The sequence below is a fragment of the Oncorhynchus gorbuscha genome, linkage group LG18 (genome assembly GCF_021184085.1).
Source record: "Oncorhynchus gorbuscha isolate QuinsamMale2020 ecotype Even-year linkage group LG18, OgorEven_v1.0, whole genome shotgun sequence".
Classification (NCBI taxonomy): Eukaryota; Metazoa; Chordata; class Actinopteri; order Salmoniformes; family Salmonidae; genus Oncorhynchus; species Oncorhynchus gorbuscha.
The window spans coordinates 29,877,490-29,896,201 of NC_060190.1; the positions used below are offsets into that span (position 1 = coordinate 29,877,490).

Below are 18,712 nucleotides of genomic sequence, written 5' to 3' on the forward strand. Positions count from 1 at the left end.
AGTTCACCTCTGTTTTATTTTATTCTGTAATAGGGTATATTGCAGCCATGTGTTTAAGAGAATCAAATCAAAGTGTATTTATGATACAGCGTAGTGTAAGCTACACAATACAAAGAAAATACCTGCTAGCATGTGCAACTAAAGCACTCCTCGCAAACAGTATAATGATATTAAGCTATAAGTATTTGTATTTACATTAGACTATAGCCAACAAATAGCTATACCACGTAGTAGTAGGCCTATTAGACTATACTGCAAATTGTTTGTTCATGAACTGGCTGAATGGCAGAGCTATCATTCAGCTGTCCTTCAGCACCACAGGCTGGTTCAACTGATTTAACATCATTGCACAATCCTCTGTCACTTATAATTATTACAAATAGAATATTATCACTTCTCACAATGATGCTGGTGCTCATATAGTAAAGTTGGAACAAAGGTGAATCAATGTCTTGCAAGATAACAATGATTAATTTGCATTTGACATAACCCGAATATAATAGCATACCATAGTAGGCCTATAACGTTACTGTTCCACCAAAAACACCTCATTTCTAATGAGATTTTAAGGAGGGTTAGCTGAAGCAGAATAGTGGCTCCCCCCCCCACGCACCAAAACTCAAGAGCGTGCCACTAGGCAGGATATATGTTTTGATTGGTTGTTTATGGATTTAATCGAATACATATGATCTGGAAGTTGGAAGTATATTCCCAACTGATTGAGATCGATCAAATGATTGGCATGCAGATGCAGTTTGGACGTTTCACCTGGAAAACATCAATAATTATCATTCATGATTGACAGCGATGGCCTTTTTTGAAATTAGGTATGCCTAACCTGGTGTTTGATATGGAAAATATACAATTTTCTTGAGACAGTATGTGTGAGCAAGCATAGACGTCGCAATTGGAGAATGCAGTTTATGCATTCTATAATGACAGGCTATTCAATAGTCTACATCTGTCGACACAAAATTTGATAGATGAACTGGTGATGTCATTTACATATTTGTTGGTGCTCCCTAACCTAAAAAACCAAAACAATTGTACTACACCACTGGACAGGAGTAGGCTGAAATTTGCGTGAAGTTGGTCAGAAAAGCCGGGTAAGCTACTGCGTGAGTGTGTACACCGCTAGCTGCAATATTTATACATAATTATCTAGCTAGATACGGTAGCTAAATGTCTGTCGTATGTAAAGCAAGCAGGATCGTGGCATGTGTCAGAAACAACGCATCTTGGCTAGCTAGCTCACATTCGATCACAATAGCTAGTTTGCAAGCTAGCTAGCTAATACATAGATATAACTGTGATGAAGCCTACTTTGTGAATTAAGCAAAATAGTTCATACTAATAAAATAGGCTGCCATTTAACTAGCTAGCTACTTAGGCTAATCACTATATTTGAAGCAGTTTGGCTGCAATAATCCCCAATCACAGCTATGTTATCGACGGCGCTGTAGTGAAGCGGGTTGAGAGTTTCAAGCTCCTCGGTATCCAAATCACTAAGGATTTAAAATGGTCCACACACGCGCACAGTCAGGAGGATGAAAAGGTTAGTCATGGGCCCTCAAATCCTGAAGAAGTTTTATATAGCGAAACATTGAGGTCAACTTGACTGGCTGCATCACTGTTTGGTATGGCAACAGAACCGCCCTCGATTGCATGGCACTACAGAGGGTGGTGCGGCCAGCCCAGTACATCACTGGGGCCTAACTCCCTGCCATCCAGGACCTCTATATCAGGCGATGTGAAAGGAAGGCCAGGAAAATGATTAAAGACTCCAGCCACCCAAGCCATACACCGTTCTCTCTGCTTCCACACAGCAAACGGTGCATGAAGTCATCTACAAAGATACAGTTGAAGTCAGAAGTTTACATACACTTAGGTTAGAGTCATTTAAACTAGTTTTTCAACCACTCCACAAAAGTCTTGTTAAGAAACCATAGTTTTGGCAAGTCGGTATGGACATCTACTTTGTGGATCACACAAGTAATTTTTCTAACAATTGTTAACAGATTATTTCACTGTATCACAATTCCAGTGGGTCAGAAGTTTACATACACTAAATTGACTGTGCCTTTAATCAGCTTGGAAAAATCCAGAAAATGTCATGGCTTTAGAAGCTTGATAAGGCTAATTGACATAATTTTAGTCAATTGGATGTGTACTTGTGGATGTATATCAAGGCCTACCTTCAAACTCAGTGCCTCTTTGCTTGACATCATGGAAAAATCAAAAGAACTCAGCCAAGACCCCAGAAACAAAATTGTAGACCTCCACAAGTCTGGTTCATCCTTGGGAGCAATTTGCAAACGCCTGAAGGTACCGCGTTCACCTGTACAAACAATATTATGCAAGTATAAACATCATGGGACCACACAGCTGTCATACCGCTCAGGAAGGAGACGCGTTCTGTCTCCTAGAGATGAACGTACTTTGGTGCGAAAAGTGCAAATGAATCCCAGAACAGCAGCAAAGGACCCTGTGAAGATGCTGGAGGAAACAGACACAAAAGTATCTATATCCACAGTAAAACAAGTTCTATAGCAACATAACCTGAAAGGTCGCTCAGCAAGGAAGAAGCCACTGCTCCGAAACCGCATTAAAAAGTCAGACCACAGTTTGCAACTGCACATGGGGACAAAGATCATACTTTTTGGAGAAATGTCCTCTGGTCTGATGAAACAAAAATCAAACCGTTTGGCCTTAAAGACCATCGTTATGTTTGGAGGAAAAAGGGGGAGGCTTGCAAGTCAAAGAACACCATCCCAACCGTGAAGCACAGGGGTGGCAGCATCATGAGGAAGGAACATTATGTGGATATATTGAAGCAACATCAAGACATCAGTCAGGAAGTTAAAGCTTGGTCGCAAATGGGTCTTCCAAATGAACAAATGACCCCAAGTATACATCCAATGTTATGGCAAAATGGCTCAAGGACAACAATGTCAAGGTATTGGAGTGGCCATCAAAGCCCTGACCTCAATCCTATAGAACATTTGTGGGCAGAACTGAAAAAGAGTGTGCTAGCAAGGAGGCCTACAAACCTGACACCCTTACACCAGCTGTCAGGAGGAATGGGCTAAAATTCACCCAACTTATTGTGGGAAGCTTGTGGAAGGCTACCTGAAACATTTGACCAAAGTTAAACAATTTAAAGGCAATGCTACCAAATACTAATTGAGTGTATGTAAACGTTTGACCCACCGGGAATGTGATGAAAGAAATGAAAGCTGAAATAAATCATTCTCTACTATTATTCTGACATTTCACGTTCTTAAAATCAATTGGCGATCCTAACTGACCTATGACAGGGAATTTTTACTAGGATTTAATGTCAGGAATTGTGAAAAACTAAGTTTAAATGCATTTGGCTAAGCTAAACTTCCGACTTCAACTGTATATTACATGATGGTTGATTCACGTTTTTGATAGATAAAAAGGACATGGTCTATGACATGACAAACACTAAACAAAAAATAGCTGTAGTCATTATAACATTTATTTTGCATAGAAATGACTAACAAATTGATCATCAAGCACCCATATCCTTTTTAAATCATAGTCAACTAATCCGAAAAGACAAAATTAAATACATTCTGCTCTTGAAAGTTTGTAGTAAAAAATAAAAATCACAGCAAATGACAAACAAAAGCAACTGACATTGTATAAAATTGAGAATACAGTCTAGTAAATGGGAAAACAAAATCACTGTACAAGAACAATGGAAACTCCTTATATATTCATTATGGGGGGAATACACCCTCACCCCCAAGAACCGTTCTATTACTAAGGGGCCATAGCCTGCCATAGAGCCCCTTAACGTTACAGTACAGTAAGGATACAAATAGAAAAAGGGGCACATTTCTTTATCAAAGAACACTGTTCAGTAGTTGTATACAATGACACTGCATCCAAAGCTACACAGGCAGAAAATACATTGGCACTCTTGTCCAGTCTCTCGTGATTTGATATGACAGGAATTCTTTCTGTTCTGTGGTTTTCTAGGCCTGCATCCCAAATATCACCCTATTCCCTATGTCGTGCACTACTTTTGACCATGTGGCCTACAGTATATTGCTCTGGTCAAAAGTTGTGCACTATATGGGGAATATGGTGCCATAGCGACACAAAATAGGATTTTATTCCTTCCCTGCACACAAAGTACAATTTTATTCCTTCCCCGAACTCTGGACCTCCATGGCTTTCTGCATCTTCTCAATCATCCACCCAGGAACAGTAAAAGGCTTCAATTCAATTGGGGTCATTTTTAGGTCGGGGCAATCTCTGGAAAAAATATCAAATAAACAATACACAACAAAATCATAATCTCATCATGACACCAGTTTAACACCCATTGGGCTTGATTTAGCCTGTTTGAGCTGTAGGCTATGGCTAACTCATCTGGGGCGACCAGGTGAGGTGTGCCTGGTTTAAGAAGTGAATAGCCATCGGAGATACTCAGTTCAATGACAGATTGACACTTACTGGATAACATGGGGACCAACAAAATGTTTTCCTTACTTGTAATCGTCACTCAGAGAAAGGTCCTGGACGTCCTCTTCAATAAGGAGATAGGCCTATAAAATCATAATGTTCAGGTTTAGCTTACATTTGTTAATACATTTAGCAAATCAAACTTGTTTTTAAACTTACAATATGTAGAAATCGCTCCGCCATTACCTGGTTGCTATATACTCTCATGTTCACCTAATTTCAGTTTGTGACTAAATAAGCAACACTGTAGAGAATCATACAAATCTAAACAACAAATAACTTTTCAATAAGTAAAAATATTGTTTGAAGCTAGTGCTTACAAAGCAGAAAAGTGAAGCTTAAAATAACTTCTGTGAAAATCTCACTTTTAAATGTTCATATTCTGTTAACACATACCCAAATAATGTTGTTGATTCACGCTATACTCATGCAGCCAATGAATTCATAAAAAAAAAAATATATATATATAACAAAAAAACTTCAATAACCCCACTTCAAACTTGTATCTCACAGACCGTTTAAAAAAATGCTTGCCATTTCCTCATAGAGAATGATGTCATACTCCTGAGGAGGATGAGCTGGCCAACCAGCAGTCTGCTCATATTCATAATGACCAGTATACGTCCACAACATTCGGTTGTGTATACGCCCACATCATTCCAGCACAGAAAAGCATCTTAACATACTAAATTACTATAAACCCAGCAGTGTTGCAGTTCTTGACACACTCAAACCAATGCACCTACTACCATATCCTGGAAGTAGGTCCCAAATCCCAAATTGCTCTTCCAAGCATTGGAGGTGAGCAGTCATTACTCGAGTGGGACACTTACTGATGCTGTTTTCTGTTAGAAACATGCACAGCCAAGGGAAGGTGGCATAGTTCGCTTTCTCCAATAATAATTATTTCCTTTGAATCCACTGATTTGGTCACATATGTAGATTGCTTGCATTAAGTTCGTTCAGTTTCCCAAATACCTGTATGTCTTATAGTCAATGAGACATTCTTTTCATTATACAGAAACTCAACCAAGTCTGTTTTTAAAACATTTTTTTACCATCTGTAATTATCTTTTGTTTGTGCTTTTCTTATTAACACATTTGTGTTCTATTCATGTGCTGTTCTATAAACCAATTTCTGTGTTCATGCAAGTGGCTGACTGTACAAATCCTCACTATCAGTAGCTGCAATTTGGCAGTACGCCCAGACCTTGTTTTGAGAAAGAACAAAATACATCTCAGTTTCAATGTCTCAGCTTAGAGAGAAGAAGCATCGTGAGATATTGGTCTGTCACACGACTGAAACAAAATGGTAATGATTCATGAATTATGCTAAATCATACAAATGTAACTTTTTTGTATACAAGACAACTGCTGGGCCTTCCCAGGCAGAGCTCCTGATAGACATATGTACTATGGTGCATTGAGTTGGTTAGAACCCCCTCCATCACGCTGACAAATAAAGCACGATACATTTAAGTTTGACTTTGAGTGTCCCTGTGTAAGAATTTCCACGACACATCCATTGTGAATGATAACAGTTCCTCTCTCAATGTGAAACATCTTTCCAACGCTCCCCCTCGATAACCACCAAGCCTCGGGGTGAAACAGAACATTGTCATGCTCAGATCCCATATCTCCATGTGGTTTTGTGAACAGGCGTTCACGCAGTGTATGTGGTTTGATGTAGTTTACAATCGAAGTTACCTGCTGCAGTATATCGCAGAGTTCTGTGCCATCAGTTGCTCCCGGTGTATTATACAACACGTCCATATGCCAAAGGGAGACACATTCATAACTAGATTGCAGAGGACTGCCTGCCAACCTGCCATAAGAGCCCCATTTGTGCAAAAGCCCACCATTCAATCCCATAGAACAGTCTGTTCACACTGCTATGCTTTATCTTGGCCAGGTCCCAGTTGCAAATGAGAACTTGTTCTCAACTAGCCTACCTGGTTAAATAAAGGTGAAAAAACCCCACAAAAAAAAACAGATTTGGTCAATATAGCCACACAGCACACTGAACATCCCCTGTGCCATTTCATGCTCGGGAATCGCGAAAAAGAACAATATGACTTTGTGAAAAGAATTCCCCAACATGTATAGCGAACAAAAGTCAATGCATGGGCATCTCAGCCCTCACAGCTAACGTGCATTTGGAGAGCTTAAGCTGGGGAGTTTGAGTCGTTCATTCAGTTTCCTCTTGATTGCTAGCAACAGCATAAATTCTTTGATTAACAGTGTTATCTGACAAAGGAATTCATGTGAGTTTCTGTGCCTCCCTACACATTGTTTTCACCATATCAATTGCGGCCGGTAATGTCAAAGTCTTTGCAATAGTGTGTGGTGTCATAGCGTAGGAATGATTCAAGTGCAATGGTCAACTGCGGCCTTTTCCTATGATCACTCTAGTTGAAATGGATCTTTTAGAGTTTAATCATTTTCAAAAAGGGTCACGACCTCTAGTTTGGGAACCGCTGGTCTTGCCCATTCACACTCAATGACACACATACACAATCCATGTCTCAAAACTTAAAAATCCTTCTTTAACCCGTCTCCTCCCCTTCATCTTACACCAATTGTAGTAGATTTAACTGGTGACGTCAACAAGGGATAATTGCCTTCACCTGGATTGACCTGGTCAGTGTGTCATAGAAAGAGCAGGTCCTTAAATGGTTTGAACACGCAGTGTATAACTCACATTTGGATGTGAATTTGGTAGGGTAGTCCAAAGTCCTGTTTGTCCTTCAGCCAACTTTGCATGACAAAGAACATGACAGAGGAGTTTGGCTAAAGCGCAAAGATATCTGCAACCAGGTTAGAGTTTTTGTACCAGAGCTCTTACCATCTTTCCACCTGTGGCTCTCATATGCTGTCTCTCTGCCAACCAGTGTTTGTCCTGAGCATCAGCCGCATACTGAAAAACAAACACACAGTATTATTACTTTATGTAAGCTTTGTGATGGTTTATGGGTAGGGGATACTGGTTGTCTCACTCACAGGTTGGTTAGCATAACAGAGCAGTGATGCAACCGTCATCGCACATGGCCATTCCTGTTCCATATCTTTGACTTTTAGATGTTATTGTATGTGCTACTGCAATTCAGTTTTTTAGCTCCCAATGTACATGTGAATCAAGAGGTCATCCATTTGGTCAATTCATGTCAGCGTCACAAAACCTTGAGGCCAGGGTCATTTTTATAGGAGGTTCTAATAGGTGGACATTTTTGTTAGGCATAAAAGGACTAGAGCGCGGTTGAGATCATAGCAATAGAATGTTGAGGCATGATTAGAATGTTGATTACTTTCTATGATGACATAGATCATAGAAATTCTGCTCGTCATTCCAATTTATCCCAAAGTTGTTTGATGGGGTTGAGGTCTGGGCTCTGTGCAGGCTAGTCAAGTTCTTCCATAACGATTCCCCCCCCCAAAAAATTCTGCATGGACCTCGCTTTGTGCACAGGGGCATTATCATGCTGAAACAGTAAAGGACCTTCAAACAATTGCCACAAAGTTGGAAGCACAGAATCATCTAGAATGCAATTATATGCTTTTATGCCATTGTATGCTGTTAAGATTTCCCTTCACTGGAACTAAGGGGCCAACCTCGAACCGTGGAAAATCACCCCAGGTCATTATTCCTGCTCCACCAAACTTTACAGTGGGCACTACGCAGTCGGTCAGGTAGAGCTCTCCAGGCATCCGTCAAACCCAGATGCATCTGTCGGACTGCCAGACGGTGAAGCGTGATTCATCATTACAGAGAACGTGTTTCCACTGCTCCAGAGTCCAATAGCGGCAAGCTTTACACCACTCCAGCCGACACTTGGCATTGCGCATGGTGATCTTAGGCTTGTGCGGCTGCTCGGCGATGGAAACCCATCTCATGAAGCTCTGACGAACAGTTATTGTGCCGATGTTGCTTCCAGAGGCAGTTTGGAACTCGGTAGTGAGTGTTGCAACCAAGGACAGACGATTTTTTACACGCTTCTGCAGTCCCGTTCTGTGAGGCCTACCACTTCACGGCTGAGCCGCTGTTGCTCCAAGACATTTCCACTTCACAATAACAGCAATTACAGTAGACTGGGCCAGCTCTAGCAGGGAAGAAATTTGACCAGTTGGCTTGTTGGAAAGGTGGCATCCTATGACGGTGCCACGTTGAAAGTCACTGAGCTCTTCAGTAAGGTCAGTCTACTGCCAATGTTTGTCTATGGAGATTGCTTATACAGCCATGCAAACAGCCAAATGTATAAGCAAACAGCTGGAAGCAGGGCTTTCGCCTATAGAGCTCAATTTTTATGGAACGGTCTGCGGATCCATGCGAGACTCAGACTCTGTCTCAATCTTTACTAAAGACTCATCTCTTCAGTAGGTCCTATAATTGTAGTCTGGCCCAAGGGTGCGAATGTGAACGGCAAGGCACTGTAGTGACGAACCACCCTTGCTGTCTCTGCCTGGCCGGCTCCCCCCTCTCATTCTCAGACCCTATTACGGGGGTTGAGTCACTGGCTTGCCAGTCACTGGCTTGCCTTCCCTAGGAGGGGTGCATCACGTCGTGCCAGGCTTTTCTCTATACTCGACTTGAAGTGATTTTTCTGTCTGGTTTTAATCTTCTCAGGCTTGTGTGGTGGGGGAGATCCTCGTGGGCTATACTCTGCCTTGTCTCAGGGTAGTAAGTTGGTGGTTTGTTGATATCCCTCTGGTGGTGTGGGGGCTGTGCTTTGGAAAAGTGGATGGGGTTATATCCTGCCTGGTTGGCCCTGTCTGGGGGTACCGTTGAACAGGGCCACAGTGTCCCCTGATCTCCCCTGTCTCAAGTAGGGTTTCACATTTTGGGGAATATTCAGAGGTTGAACATTTCCGTGGGAATATTTGAAAATTAAAACCATATAAAATGTATTGGATATATTTACCATGTCATATGGAGACAAACACACATTTTACCTTATTATAAGTAGACAATTGCAAATGATTCAATCCTTCCAATAGAAATTTTTTTTCAGTGAACAACAAAAGAACGGGAATATTGAATGATCACCAATGATCCATCACATCTCCCAAAAAACGTTTTCAACATACATCTGTAAAATGATAGTCTAAGAACTAAAGCTTTGGTAGTCATCCTCTCATGATTCCATGGCTTCTCCCTGGACCTTCTCATTGGCCACCTCTTGAACATCAGACTGAGGGAAAAAGAAGTCCCTTCCACCAGGTGGCTGATGAGATATGTTGGCACGACTGCCAGGTGGCGAGACACGGGAGTGATGACACCATAGGCCTTGTTGATCTCTGCACCAGACAGGGTGCTACTGCCAGCATACTTGGGGTCCAACATGTACACTGCTGCATGTATGGGCTTCGGGCAGAAGTCTTCACGCTTTTTGATGTATTTCAGAACTGCAGTTTCCTCTGCTTGGAGCAACAGTGAAAAGGGGACATTTCAATCTTGACATGACCCTCCAGCATGACAACGCCACCAGCCATACTGCTTGTTCTGTACGTGATTTCCTGCAAGACAGGAATGTCATTGTTCTGCCTTGGCTAACAAAGAGCCCGGATCTCAATCCCATTGAGCACGTCTGGGACCTGTTGGTTCAGAGGTTGAGGACTAGGGCTTCCTACCTTTCTAGTGAGTTTTTCCTAGCCACCATGCTTCTACATCTGCATTGCTTGCACTTTGAGGTTTTAGGCTGGGTTTCTGTATCAGCACTTTGTGACATCTGCTGATGTAAAAAGTGCTTTATAAATACATTTGATTGATCAATTGAAAATAGTGACATGAGGAATAAATAGTGAATAAAAATAACAGCTATACACAGGGAATACCAGTACCGAGTTGATGTGCAGGGGTACGAGGTAATTGAGGTAGCTATGTAGGGTGTAGAGTAGGGCGACTACGCAACAGGATAGATAATAGAATGAGCTGTAGCAGCAGCGTATGTGGCAAGTGTTAAAAACTGTGTGGTTTCAGTATAGACGAGTGGGTGTATGTAATGTGTGCTGTGGTGTCATTGTAAATATGCGTTAGTGTTTGGGTAGAGACCTGTGTGTGTGTGTGTGTGTGTGTGTGTGTGTGTGTGTGTGTGTGTGTGTGTATAGTCGGAGCAAAAAAAAACAAAAAACCTTGTCACTTGAATCTTGCGCCAAACAAAGACTTGTCTATTACTAAAACTGTATTGAAATACCTGTAACTGAAGTAAACAACCTGTTGCCATATCAAAGGACATCAGTTATTATTCGTAAAACTAAGCAAGAACTGTCTTCTTACTTTCCTGATAACTTAGTTTTCACTACAACCAACAAATTTAAGATAAATAGTTTTTAGTCAACCTCTAACATTTTGTGACTGTCCAAATATAACAACAAATGATGCTTTGATGAATCCCAGATTATCCTGATTTACAAGGGAATGGGGCACATTCTGAAACGCATTAATGTGGACAACCCCGATGAGTGATGTTATTTTACATTTAATCTTGAATTTGAAGTTTCATAAACCAGTTGTGATCAAAAACTACTCAAGACTCCAGAAAGTCCATGACTCCTTAAGGAATGAGAAAGACTTGGCAAACTCTCCCTTTGAGGGAGAGACTGTTGTAGATGTTGAGTCCACCTTAGTGGAACAAACTCATTCTATAAGCCAGGGCTTCTGTTCCACTGAATCCATTTCTGATGCATCGACCAATGAAAGCAGCAAGGAGGATAACGTAACTGTTGAGGTCAGTAAAAGTTTATGTTCAATGCACAGCCATCCTATGGATCCCGGAAGAGACTACCATGCAACAGACCGCTGCTGTTGCATGGTAGTGTGCTTATGAAGAAGAGAACACCTTTCCTCTGACCAATACCAAATCATGGTCCAACTACATAACCCATCAAGCAAGAAAGATAGTAGACCTTGGCTTGCTGGACGGCCTTTTTTCATTTGATTAGGACCACTGCCCAGATGTCCAAAGAGTGGTTTCTGAGTTATATGCCATAGATCTGTAATGGGATCCTTTAGTACATAAAAAAAGGGAGGATCCTGCCAATATACATAGATTCTGATTCTAGACATTTATCATAACATTTTTAAATATGTCATGTTCTCTGAATGTATTCTACATAAACAGTCTGGAAAATATTTTAGTTGATGCTTCTTTCATTGCTCTTATTTTGTCCTAAAATACATTTGGGATCATGCAGTAGGTTAGATTTGGAGCCAGATCTGTATGTTTGATATACAACCAAATGTACATCACGAGAGAGATTTACCTTGAAGAGTTCAGCATGTTTGATGTAAATCCTTCCTCTGGTGCCACCCATTCCTAAAGCCCTACAGATAAGCAGGTATTTGGATATTCATTAGAAACAATGCAGGCAAATATACAGTTGGACATTGGCCCACACTCCATGTAACTCAATGTCATCATCTTTCTATTTTTTTGTGAGTCAATTGAACATTGTTAATACTCCCCTTAATTTCCACTTACTTGTTTGCCCTGGACCCAAGAACAAATGTGCTTCCTTCATTCAGTCTGGAAGGGTCCCACTGTAGAATATAAAACGTATTGTATAGAGAAAATGAATTCTACTCAAATCCATGGGACATAACGCAAACAAACTACATACTTTTCATCTTAATGTCATCCAAAAAGGACAGTGCTTTTGAAATATTCGAATGCACGAGGGAAAATAGTTATAGTTTCACGGTAATCGATCGATGACTATTGTATTTAGCCATTATCACGTAATAAATAAATGCAATAAACTCACCTTTGGTCCCTCACGCTTTACGGACTCCAATGTCTTGGGCTTGGGACTACAGAGGGAGGAAAACACTGGGTGAACGTGCATATGAATCATGGCATTTTACAGCATAAATGTTTGAATATTCATTTTAAGCTAGATTTACATTGCTGAGATCCAGGGCGACAGGTAGCCTAGAGGTGAGCGCATATGGTCAGTAACCGAAAGGTTGCTAGATCGAATCCCCAAGCTGACAAGGTAAAAATCTGCCGTTCTGCCCTTGAACAAGGTAGTTAACCCACTGCTCATAGACCGTCATTGTAAATAAGAATTTGTCTTACCCGACTTGCCTAGTTAAATAAAGGTTTAATAAAAACACAAAATTACCATCACTATTATGTGAATTTGAGTATGAGCATTCATGAATCAGTGCTTTAACTTGTATTTACATTTACATTTAAGTCATTTAGCAGACGCTCATATCCAGAGCGACTTTTGATAAAGAAAACAACTTCGCTAGCAGCAAGGTGAAATCATGTCTTGTCGAACAGGAGCACATACTCACACATTGCTATATGTAACAGGTTTGTCGTAAGAACCGACAGGAGCGGTTGGGCGTCCTTTCCGCTGTAAAAAAAAATAATTTCCATATTGTCAGTTACTCTGGGTTTTGGGTTCGTTTATTATTTTTATTGAAGTCTAAAAGTTTATTTCAACAAGGGAAGACTAGTTTACCTTTTTTGGAACAGGGCTGGCCCTCTGGCTGGACTCATCCTCCAGTTTCACCCGCTGTAAGAAAATAGACATTGTTGCTGAGATGAAAGTGACAGCGTTCTCTCTACTTTCCTTCCAAGAACTCCATTTATGATTTTGGAGCAATAAGACTAATGCAATGAGTAAATCACTCATTCATACTTCCAGCCAGCATCCTCACTTTCCAATAACAACATAACTGTTTGGAAGTGTGAATCAGTGTATCATGTTCACATTGAAACAACTTCATTTATATTAGATTTGGGCTCCATCTAGATAAGTCCTTCTGCAATATCTCGCATCTTGTCTCCTCGCCCCCTTTCAACCATATTGGAGGAGAAGTTAAGGCCCTCCCCTCAGTCCTTCTCCTCTAATGCACTTTGAGGTGAGGAATCGAGGATGGAGAAAAAGCCATCGTTCTCAAGACTCATTTAAAATCTTCCTTGACCTTGAATGGAAGCTCAGGCCCTGGTCTTGCCACTGCCGCTTTCTCCCCATCTGAGAAGATCTGTTTGGCCTGACAAGGGACAGGAAATGAACATTACTCATAGATGTCTCTGTGTGTTAAGCACAATCTACACAGAGATACTTCTTAAATACATTTAGCTGATTTCTTACATTTTCTAGGCAGTTTCTGCAGGCTTCTCGGATCAGCTGGTCGGTCTGCACGTCGTCTCCAACGTTCTCCTTGACATTGCTGGCTGCTTTCTCAAAGAACTGCGGTAAAGAAAGTCAAACTACGAAGACTGCTCTCAACAGAAGAAAGTCGTCACATTTCAGAGACAAATAAATGCCGAAGTATGAGCATATGAGCATATTTCAGATTTGTTTGGGGTGTAAAACCATTCCGTGCTCTCGTTAAATCATATGAAAAGGTACTATGAAAAATGTCTAATAAAAAGCATGTTCAATTTGTAAGCTGTGTTGAGTAAGGATTTCAAATTTGATTACATCCCACGAGAGTATTACGTTAGCTGAAGTTATGAGTAAACAAATGCATGTCCTGGGAGTATGCACTGTGTGGAGATATTCACATAGCAATGGGATAATCACATTTTAAAATGCATGGAATTTGGAAGAAAATATATCCAGCAGACTTACCTTCATGTATTTTCTGAAGACTCCCATAATGTCCTCGTTGAAGCTGGGCTGCAGAACCGTTCGGAGGAGGTCCATGGATATAACAGGATCTGTGTAGCTAGAAGAACAATGATAGTGAATAGATTAGCTATATTACATATTTTGGAAAATCTGTCCCGAAAGTCATTCTCACAAAACAAATCAGTTTTAGCTCTGTACTAAAAATGCTATATCTTAAACTTGACTGCTGACATGTACAATACTTGGTATTGTATTACTATTAAAAGTGGACTAATTAAAAAAATACTCAGATGTGTTTGAGTGAACTATCCCTTTAACAGTCAGTCAACTTACCTCACGGTCATCTGTGAGCGTCTTCCCCTGCGATGGACCTGTCTGTGTTTTATCATGATGTTCCATGGATTCTGGAAGAAGAGGCAAAGGATGCACAGAGTCAGCAATAAAACACCATAATAGAGACATTTTAATTGAGTGAGGCGTCAACAAGCACAACTGGCCCGCCCGGCTTCAGTTGTGTTATAATTCAAAACACTGAACACTAATTAAGCAATAAGGCACCTCAGGGGTTTGTGGTATATCCCCGAGGTGCCTTATTGCTGAATTAGAACAGCCATTAGCTGTGGTATATTGCGAATATACCACAAACCCCGTTGTGCCTTATCGCTATTATAAACTGGTTACAATGTAATTAGAGCAGTAAAAAAAATCAAATGTTTTGTCATACCCGTGGTATATAGTCTATTATAAACTGTGTGGTTCGAACCCTGAATGCTGATTGGCTGACAGCCGTGGTATATCAGACTGTATACCAAGGGTTATGACAAAACATTTTTACTGCTCTAATTACATTGGTAACCAGTTTATAATAGCAACAAGGCACGCGTTACGTCGTGCCTCTGAACAGCCACACCCCCTTGTGTCTTATTGCTTAAATATACAACAGCTTTCAGACAAAACGCCCAGTTTATAAATACATTTGACAACCAACAACTACTGCTGTGCACTACACCACTTAAAATCTTAACTTTGACGTGCTCACATTTTCTGATTTCCTTCACCCAAATCTTTCATTCCGTCCATTCTCAACCGGACGTGGGTGCTAACGTTACACGATTATGAATTCCCTCGTTGTTCCTGCCCTGAGTTTGTTGGTTGTAAGGAAAAATATGCCGACACTGAACCAGTGAGCTGCATTATGTGCAGATGTATACTTTTTGTAAAAAAAAAAATATTAAAAAAGGACACGGAGACGCAGACTTAATATGAAATAACAATATGAAATTATATTTTTGGTTTATGTCATGGCAGGACGCAGATGTAGGCCAATGTTGAAGGATTTAGTTTAGCATAGCCCGGTGCACCGAGTGAGGACAGATTTCACTTAAGGACCAATGAAATGGTCTAAACAAAAACAACGATCCACTCAACAGCGGCACCGGGCCATGTAAAACGAACTTGCACATTGCGAAGGCAGCCGCGTTCTCTCCACAACTCCACCCACGTTGATGCCTTCCTCTTCGCCATCATGGTTTTGGTCTCACGTGCGGAATGCTCATTGCCTAATTCTACAGTAGTCCTTTCCCAATCGCTTCGTAGCACTGCTCATACTACAAGATGCACGACCAACATTTCTGAAATGTCAGAAAATTATCGGGACATCCGACAGGGGTCTGGAGAACGGAACACTCATCATTGGTGCGTCCTTGACCCACTCAAAACTACGCTAGTCCCGATGTACTGATCCTAGCCCAAATTCATAGGATTTCACCCAAATTATGAAAATTCGTCTGGGACGGCAAAAACGTATAGCGTACGCCCGGCCTATAGACTGTTGAAATGACAATCGCAAAACACAATTGCCTCGCTTCCACGCAAAAATTAAGGAATGAGCTCAAACTGTCAATCTGCGATAGCTAGCTGTCATTGACAGATGAGAGATGCTAATTTAAGGACTATCAATTGTCCACTTTCACTGACAAATACAAAACTATTTAAAAGGACTATCAGTTGTGCACTTTATCGTAACATGACTGTGTAATCACAGTTCGTAAGCAATCACAGTTCGTAAGAAAGTATTATGTTATGGAATTTTTAGATGCTTAGCGCTCACCATAGTTTGTATGGGCGGCTGTTCAACAGCATCTTGTTGAAGCCAATCCCTCCGTCCCTCACTTCGATGAGCACCCATTTAGCAAGTATTAATTTGAAGACAACAGTCTGGGGTGTGATGATTGAATAGATCCTCGCGGTAGCTCGCGACCAGGAAAACTATGTTCCGTCTCGACGCTTTTGCAGAAGTGGGCAATGGTCAAATTGCGAATAGATCTTAAATAGATTTGTACAAAATAAGACTTGGTTTTCTAAATGCGTGCTGTCAAATTACTTCCTTGAGTAACTTTACAGAATATTCCAGCAATCAAAAGCAACAGTCTCATTTTCTAACCACACAATTGTTCTTTGACAGACGATGTTGTTTCTAGAAACCAAAACGAACATATTACTGCCATCTATTGTACGGGAGGTACCAAAATGTATTCAGCGCACGCGTAAACGCGTCTCCGTGTGACGAAACCTTATGAACCATTGCAGCCGCCATCTTTGTAGGGGCTTTCAGCAGCAATTTGACCATCAACAAACATTTTGGAATATACTGACTATTCCGCGCTGCTATCAGCATACTGGGTTGTAGTTACTAGCATGACAGTATACGTTTTTATTTCCCCAAAGTAATATCACAGAATGAGCCAGATGTTTCCCCGAATATATAAATATGAAGCATCCCTTTGGCGTTTCCACTCACCACCAAATATGGTGATGAGAGGAAGCCCGGTAGTGGGAGAAGATCGCGCGAGGTGGATTTTGGCCGACACTATGCACATTTTCTCATCGTTGAATCTCTACAGTTTTCTGTTCCTAAAACAAAAAATTGACTTTACCCTTAGCCAACGTGTAAAAATTGCATTGTTTAGGAGTATAAGGCCGGATTGAGTTATTGCACTTATTTCACTGCATCTCAGTGCTAGAGGCATCACTACAGACCCTGGTTCGATTTCAGGCTATATCTAAAACGTTCGTGTTTGGGAGTCCCCCCCCCTTATCAATCTACCAAAATGCAAAAACAGGTTTAGACATGTTTTCAAATTAGACATTTTTATTAATTTAACTAGGCAAGTCAGTTAAGAACACATTCTTATTTACAATGACAGCCCACCCCGCCAAACCCGGACAACGCTGGGCTAATTGTGCGCCGCCCTATGGGACTCCCATTCACGGCCAGATGTGGTTCAGCCTGGAATCAAACCAGGGACTGTAGTGACGCCTCCTGCTTTGAGATGCAGTGCCTTAGACCAAATCTTGTTTCTTATGATCAGTCTTTAAGTGTCTTGGTCAACTCCAAGTGGTCTGTTGTGCCTTTTGCTGAGGAGTGGCTTTCGTCTGGCCACTCTACCATAAAGGCTTGATTGATGGAGTTCTTCCAGAAGGACTCCACCATTCTCCACAGAGGAACTCTGGAGCTCCGTCAGAGTGTAGAAAAATCTCAAAGATGATCAATGGAAACAGGATGCACCTGAGCTCAATTTTAAGCATCTTAACATATTTGCATAATTATTTTCTATTAAAACAGTTTTTTTATGTTTACAAAAATGTTTAAAAAAAACCTTTGACATTGTCATTATGGGATATTGTGTGTAGAACAATTTTATTCAACTAGGAAAGTCAGTTAAGAGCAAATTCTTATTTATAATTACGGCTTACCCCAGCCAAACCCTAACGACGCTGAACCAATTGTGCGCCACCATATGGGACTCCCAATCACGGCTGGTTGTGATAGAGCCAAGGATCGAACCAGGGTCTGTAGTGACGCCTCTAGCACGGAGATGCAGTGCCTTAGACCGCTGTACCACTCGGAAGGAAAACCAGTAATTTAATCAGTTTTAGAATAAGGCTGTAACAAACAAAATGTGGAAAAAGTAAAAGGGTCTGAATAGTTTCCAAATGCTCTGTAAGAGGAATGGAAAAACTATGGCAAAATGTATCTAATATTTTAAAGTCTGTGAGAGCTGTTCAAATTATGGTTCAAAGCCCAAAACATGTGGTATCAGCAGATAAGTAAGCATCTTGAAGAGAGCCTGAAAACTTACTATGGTGTTTTAGTTTATTAGAAATCCAAGACACATTTTACTGGGAGCAAATGTGATTCGGCGCATCTCTATGCTGGTTCCAATGGAGATCATGTCACAACATTGATCATTTACTCAGAGGGAACTAGGAAAAATAATGAATTCAGCATTTACATTCTCCTGATTCTTGCCCATAGGAATCACATTGAGAAAAACATTTATGGTATTAGATGCTCTACAGACAATAAATGGCCATAAGAGTAAACCGATAGGGATAAATTAATGTATTCATACTCATCCTTTATGTAAAAAAGTCTATGAACGGATTAAAGAATACAAATATATTTCTTATGATTTAAGGTGTGAGAAATGTCATGCAAAATCAATTCCAAACATAAAATATGCTCTTACCAGAACAAAAAAAGAGAATTATACACATAAAACTCTAGTAATTTTGCTGGTTACACCTTAAGCATTAATAACGCAATCATAGACACGTCTACTTT

At 40.7% G+C, this 18,712-nt stretch overlaps 1 protein-coding gene across 2 annotated transcripts; it reads right to left on the reverse strand.

The window, feature by feature from the left end:
• Positions 1–3,483: 3,483 nt before the first annotated feature.
• LOC124003202 (deoxynucleotidyltransferase terminal-interacting protein 1-like) lies at positions 3,484–16,589 on the reverse strand. Of its 2 annotated transcripts, none has more exons than XM_046311279.1 (13): positions 16,196–16,589; positions 14,419–14,489; positions 14,086–14,182; positions 13,603–13,701; positions 13,433–13,501; positions 12,967–13,020; positions 12,797–12,858; positions 12,259–12,304; positions 11,976–12,034; positions 11,758–11,818; positions 7,346–7,417; positions 4,528–4,583; positions 3,484–4,290 (listed from the first exon to the last, which is right to left on the reverse strand). In XM_046311279.1, the coding sequence occupies exons 1-13, from the start codon at positions 16,271–16,273 to the stop codon at positions 4,176–4,178; spliced, it is 939 nt and encodes a 312-aa protein (XP_046167235.1). In that variant the 5' UTR covers positions 16,274–16,589; the 3' UTR covers positions 3,484–4,175. The 2 variants fall into 2 exon arrangements, with proteins under 2 accessions (XP_046167235.1, XP_046167236.1); XM_046311280.1 differs by lacking the exon at positions 16,196–16,589 and adding an exon at positions 15,125–15,182.
• Between the last annotated feature and the right edge of the window lie 2,123 nt (positions 16,590–18,712).

Excerpts from the sequence above, each read along its gene's own strand:
- LOC124003202 (XM_046311279.1), bottom strand. The coding sequence starts at position 16,273 with ATGGGTGCTCATCGAAGTGAGGGACGGAGGGATTGGCTTCAACAAGAT. Across the intron at positions 12,035-12,258 it reads TAAAGCGTGAGGGACCAAAG|TGGGACCCTTCCAGACTGAA; the intron begins GTGAGTTTATTG and ends TATATTCTACAG. Across the intron at positions 4,291-4,527 it reads TCTCTGAGTGACGATTACAA|AGATTGCCCCGACCTAAAAA; the intron begins GTAAGGAAAACA and ends TATTTTTTCCAG.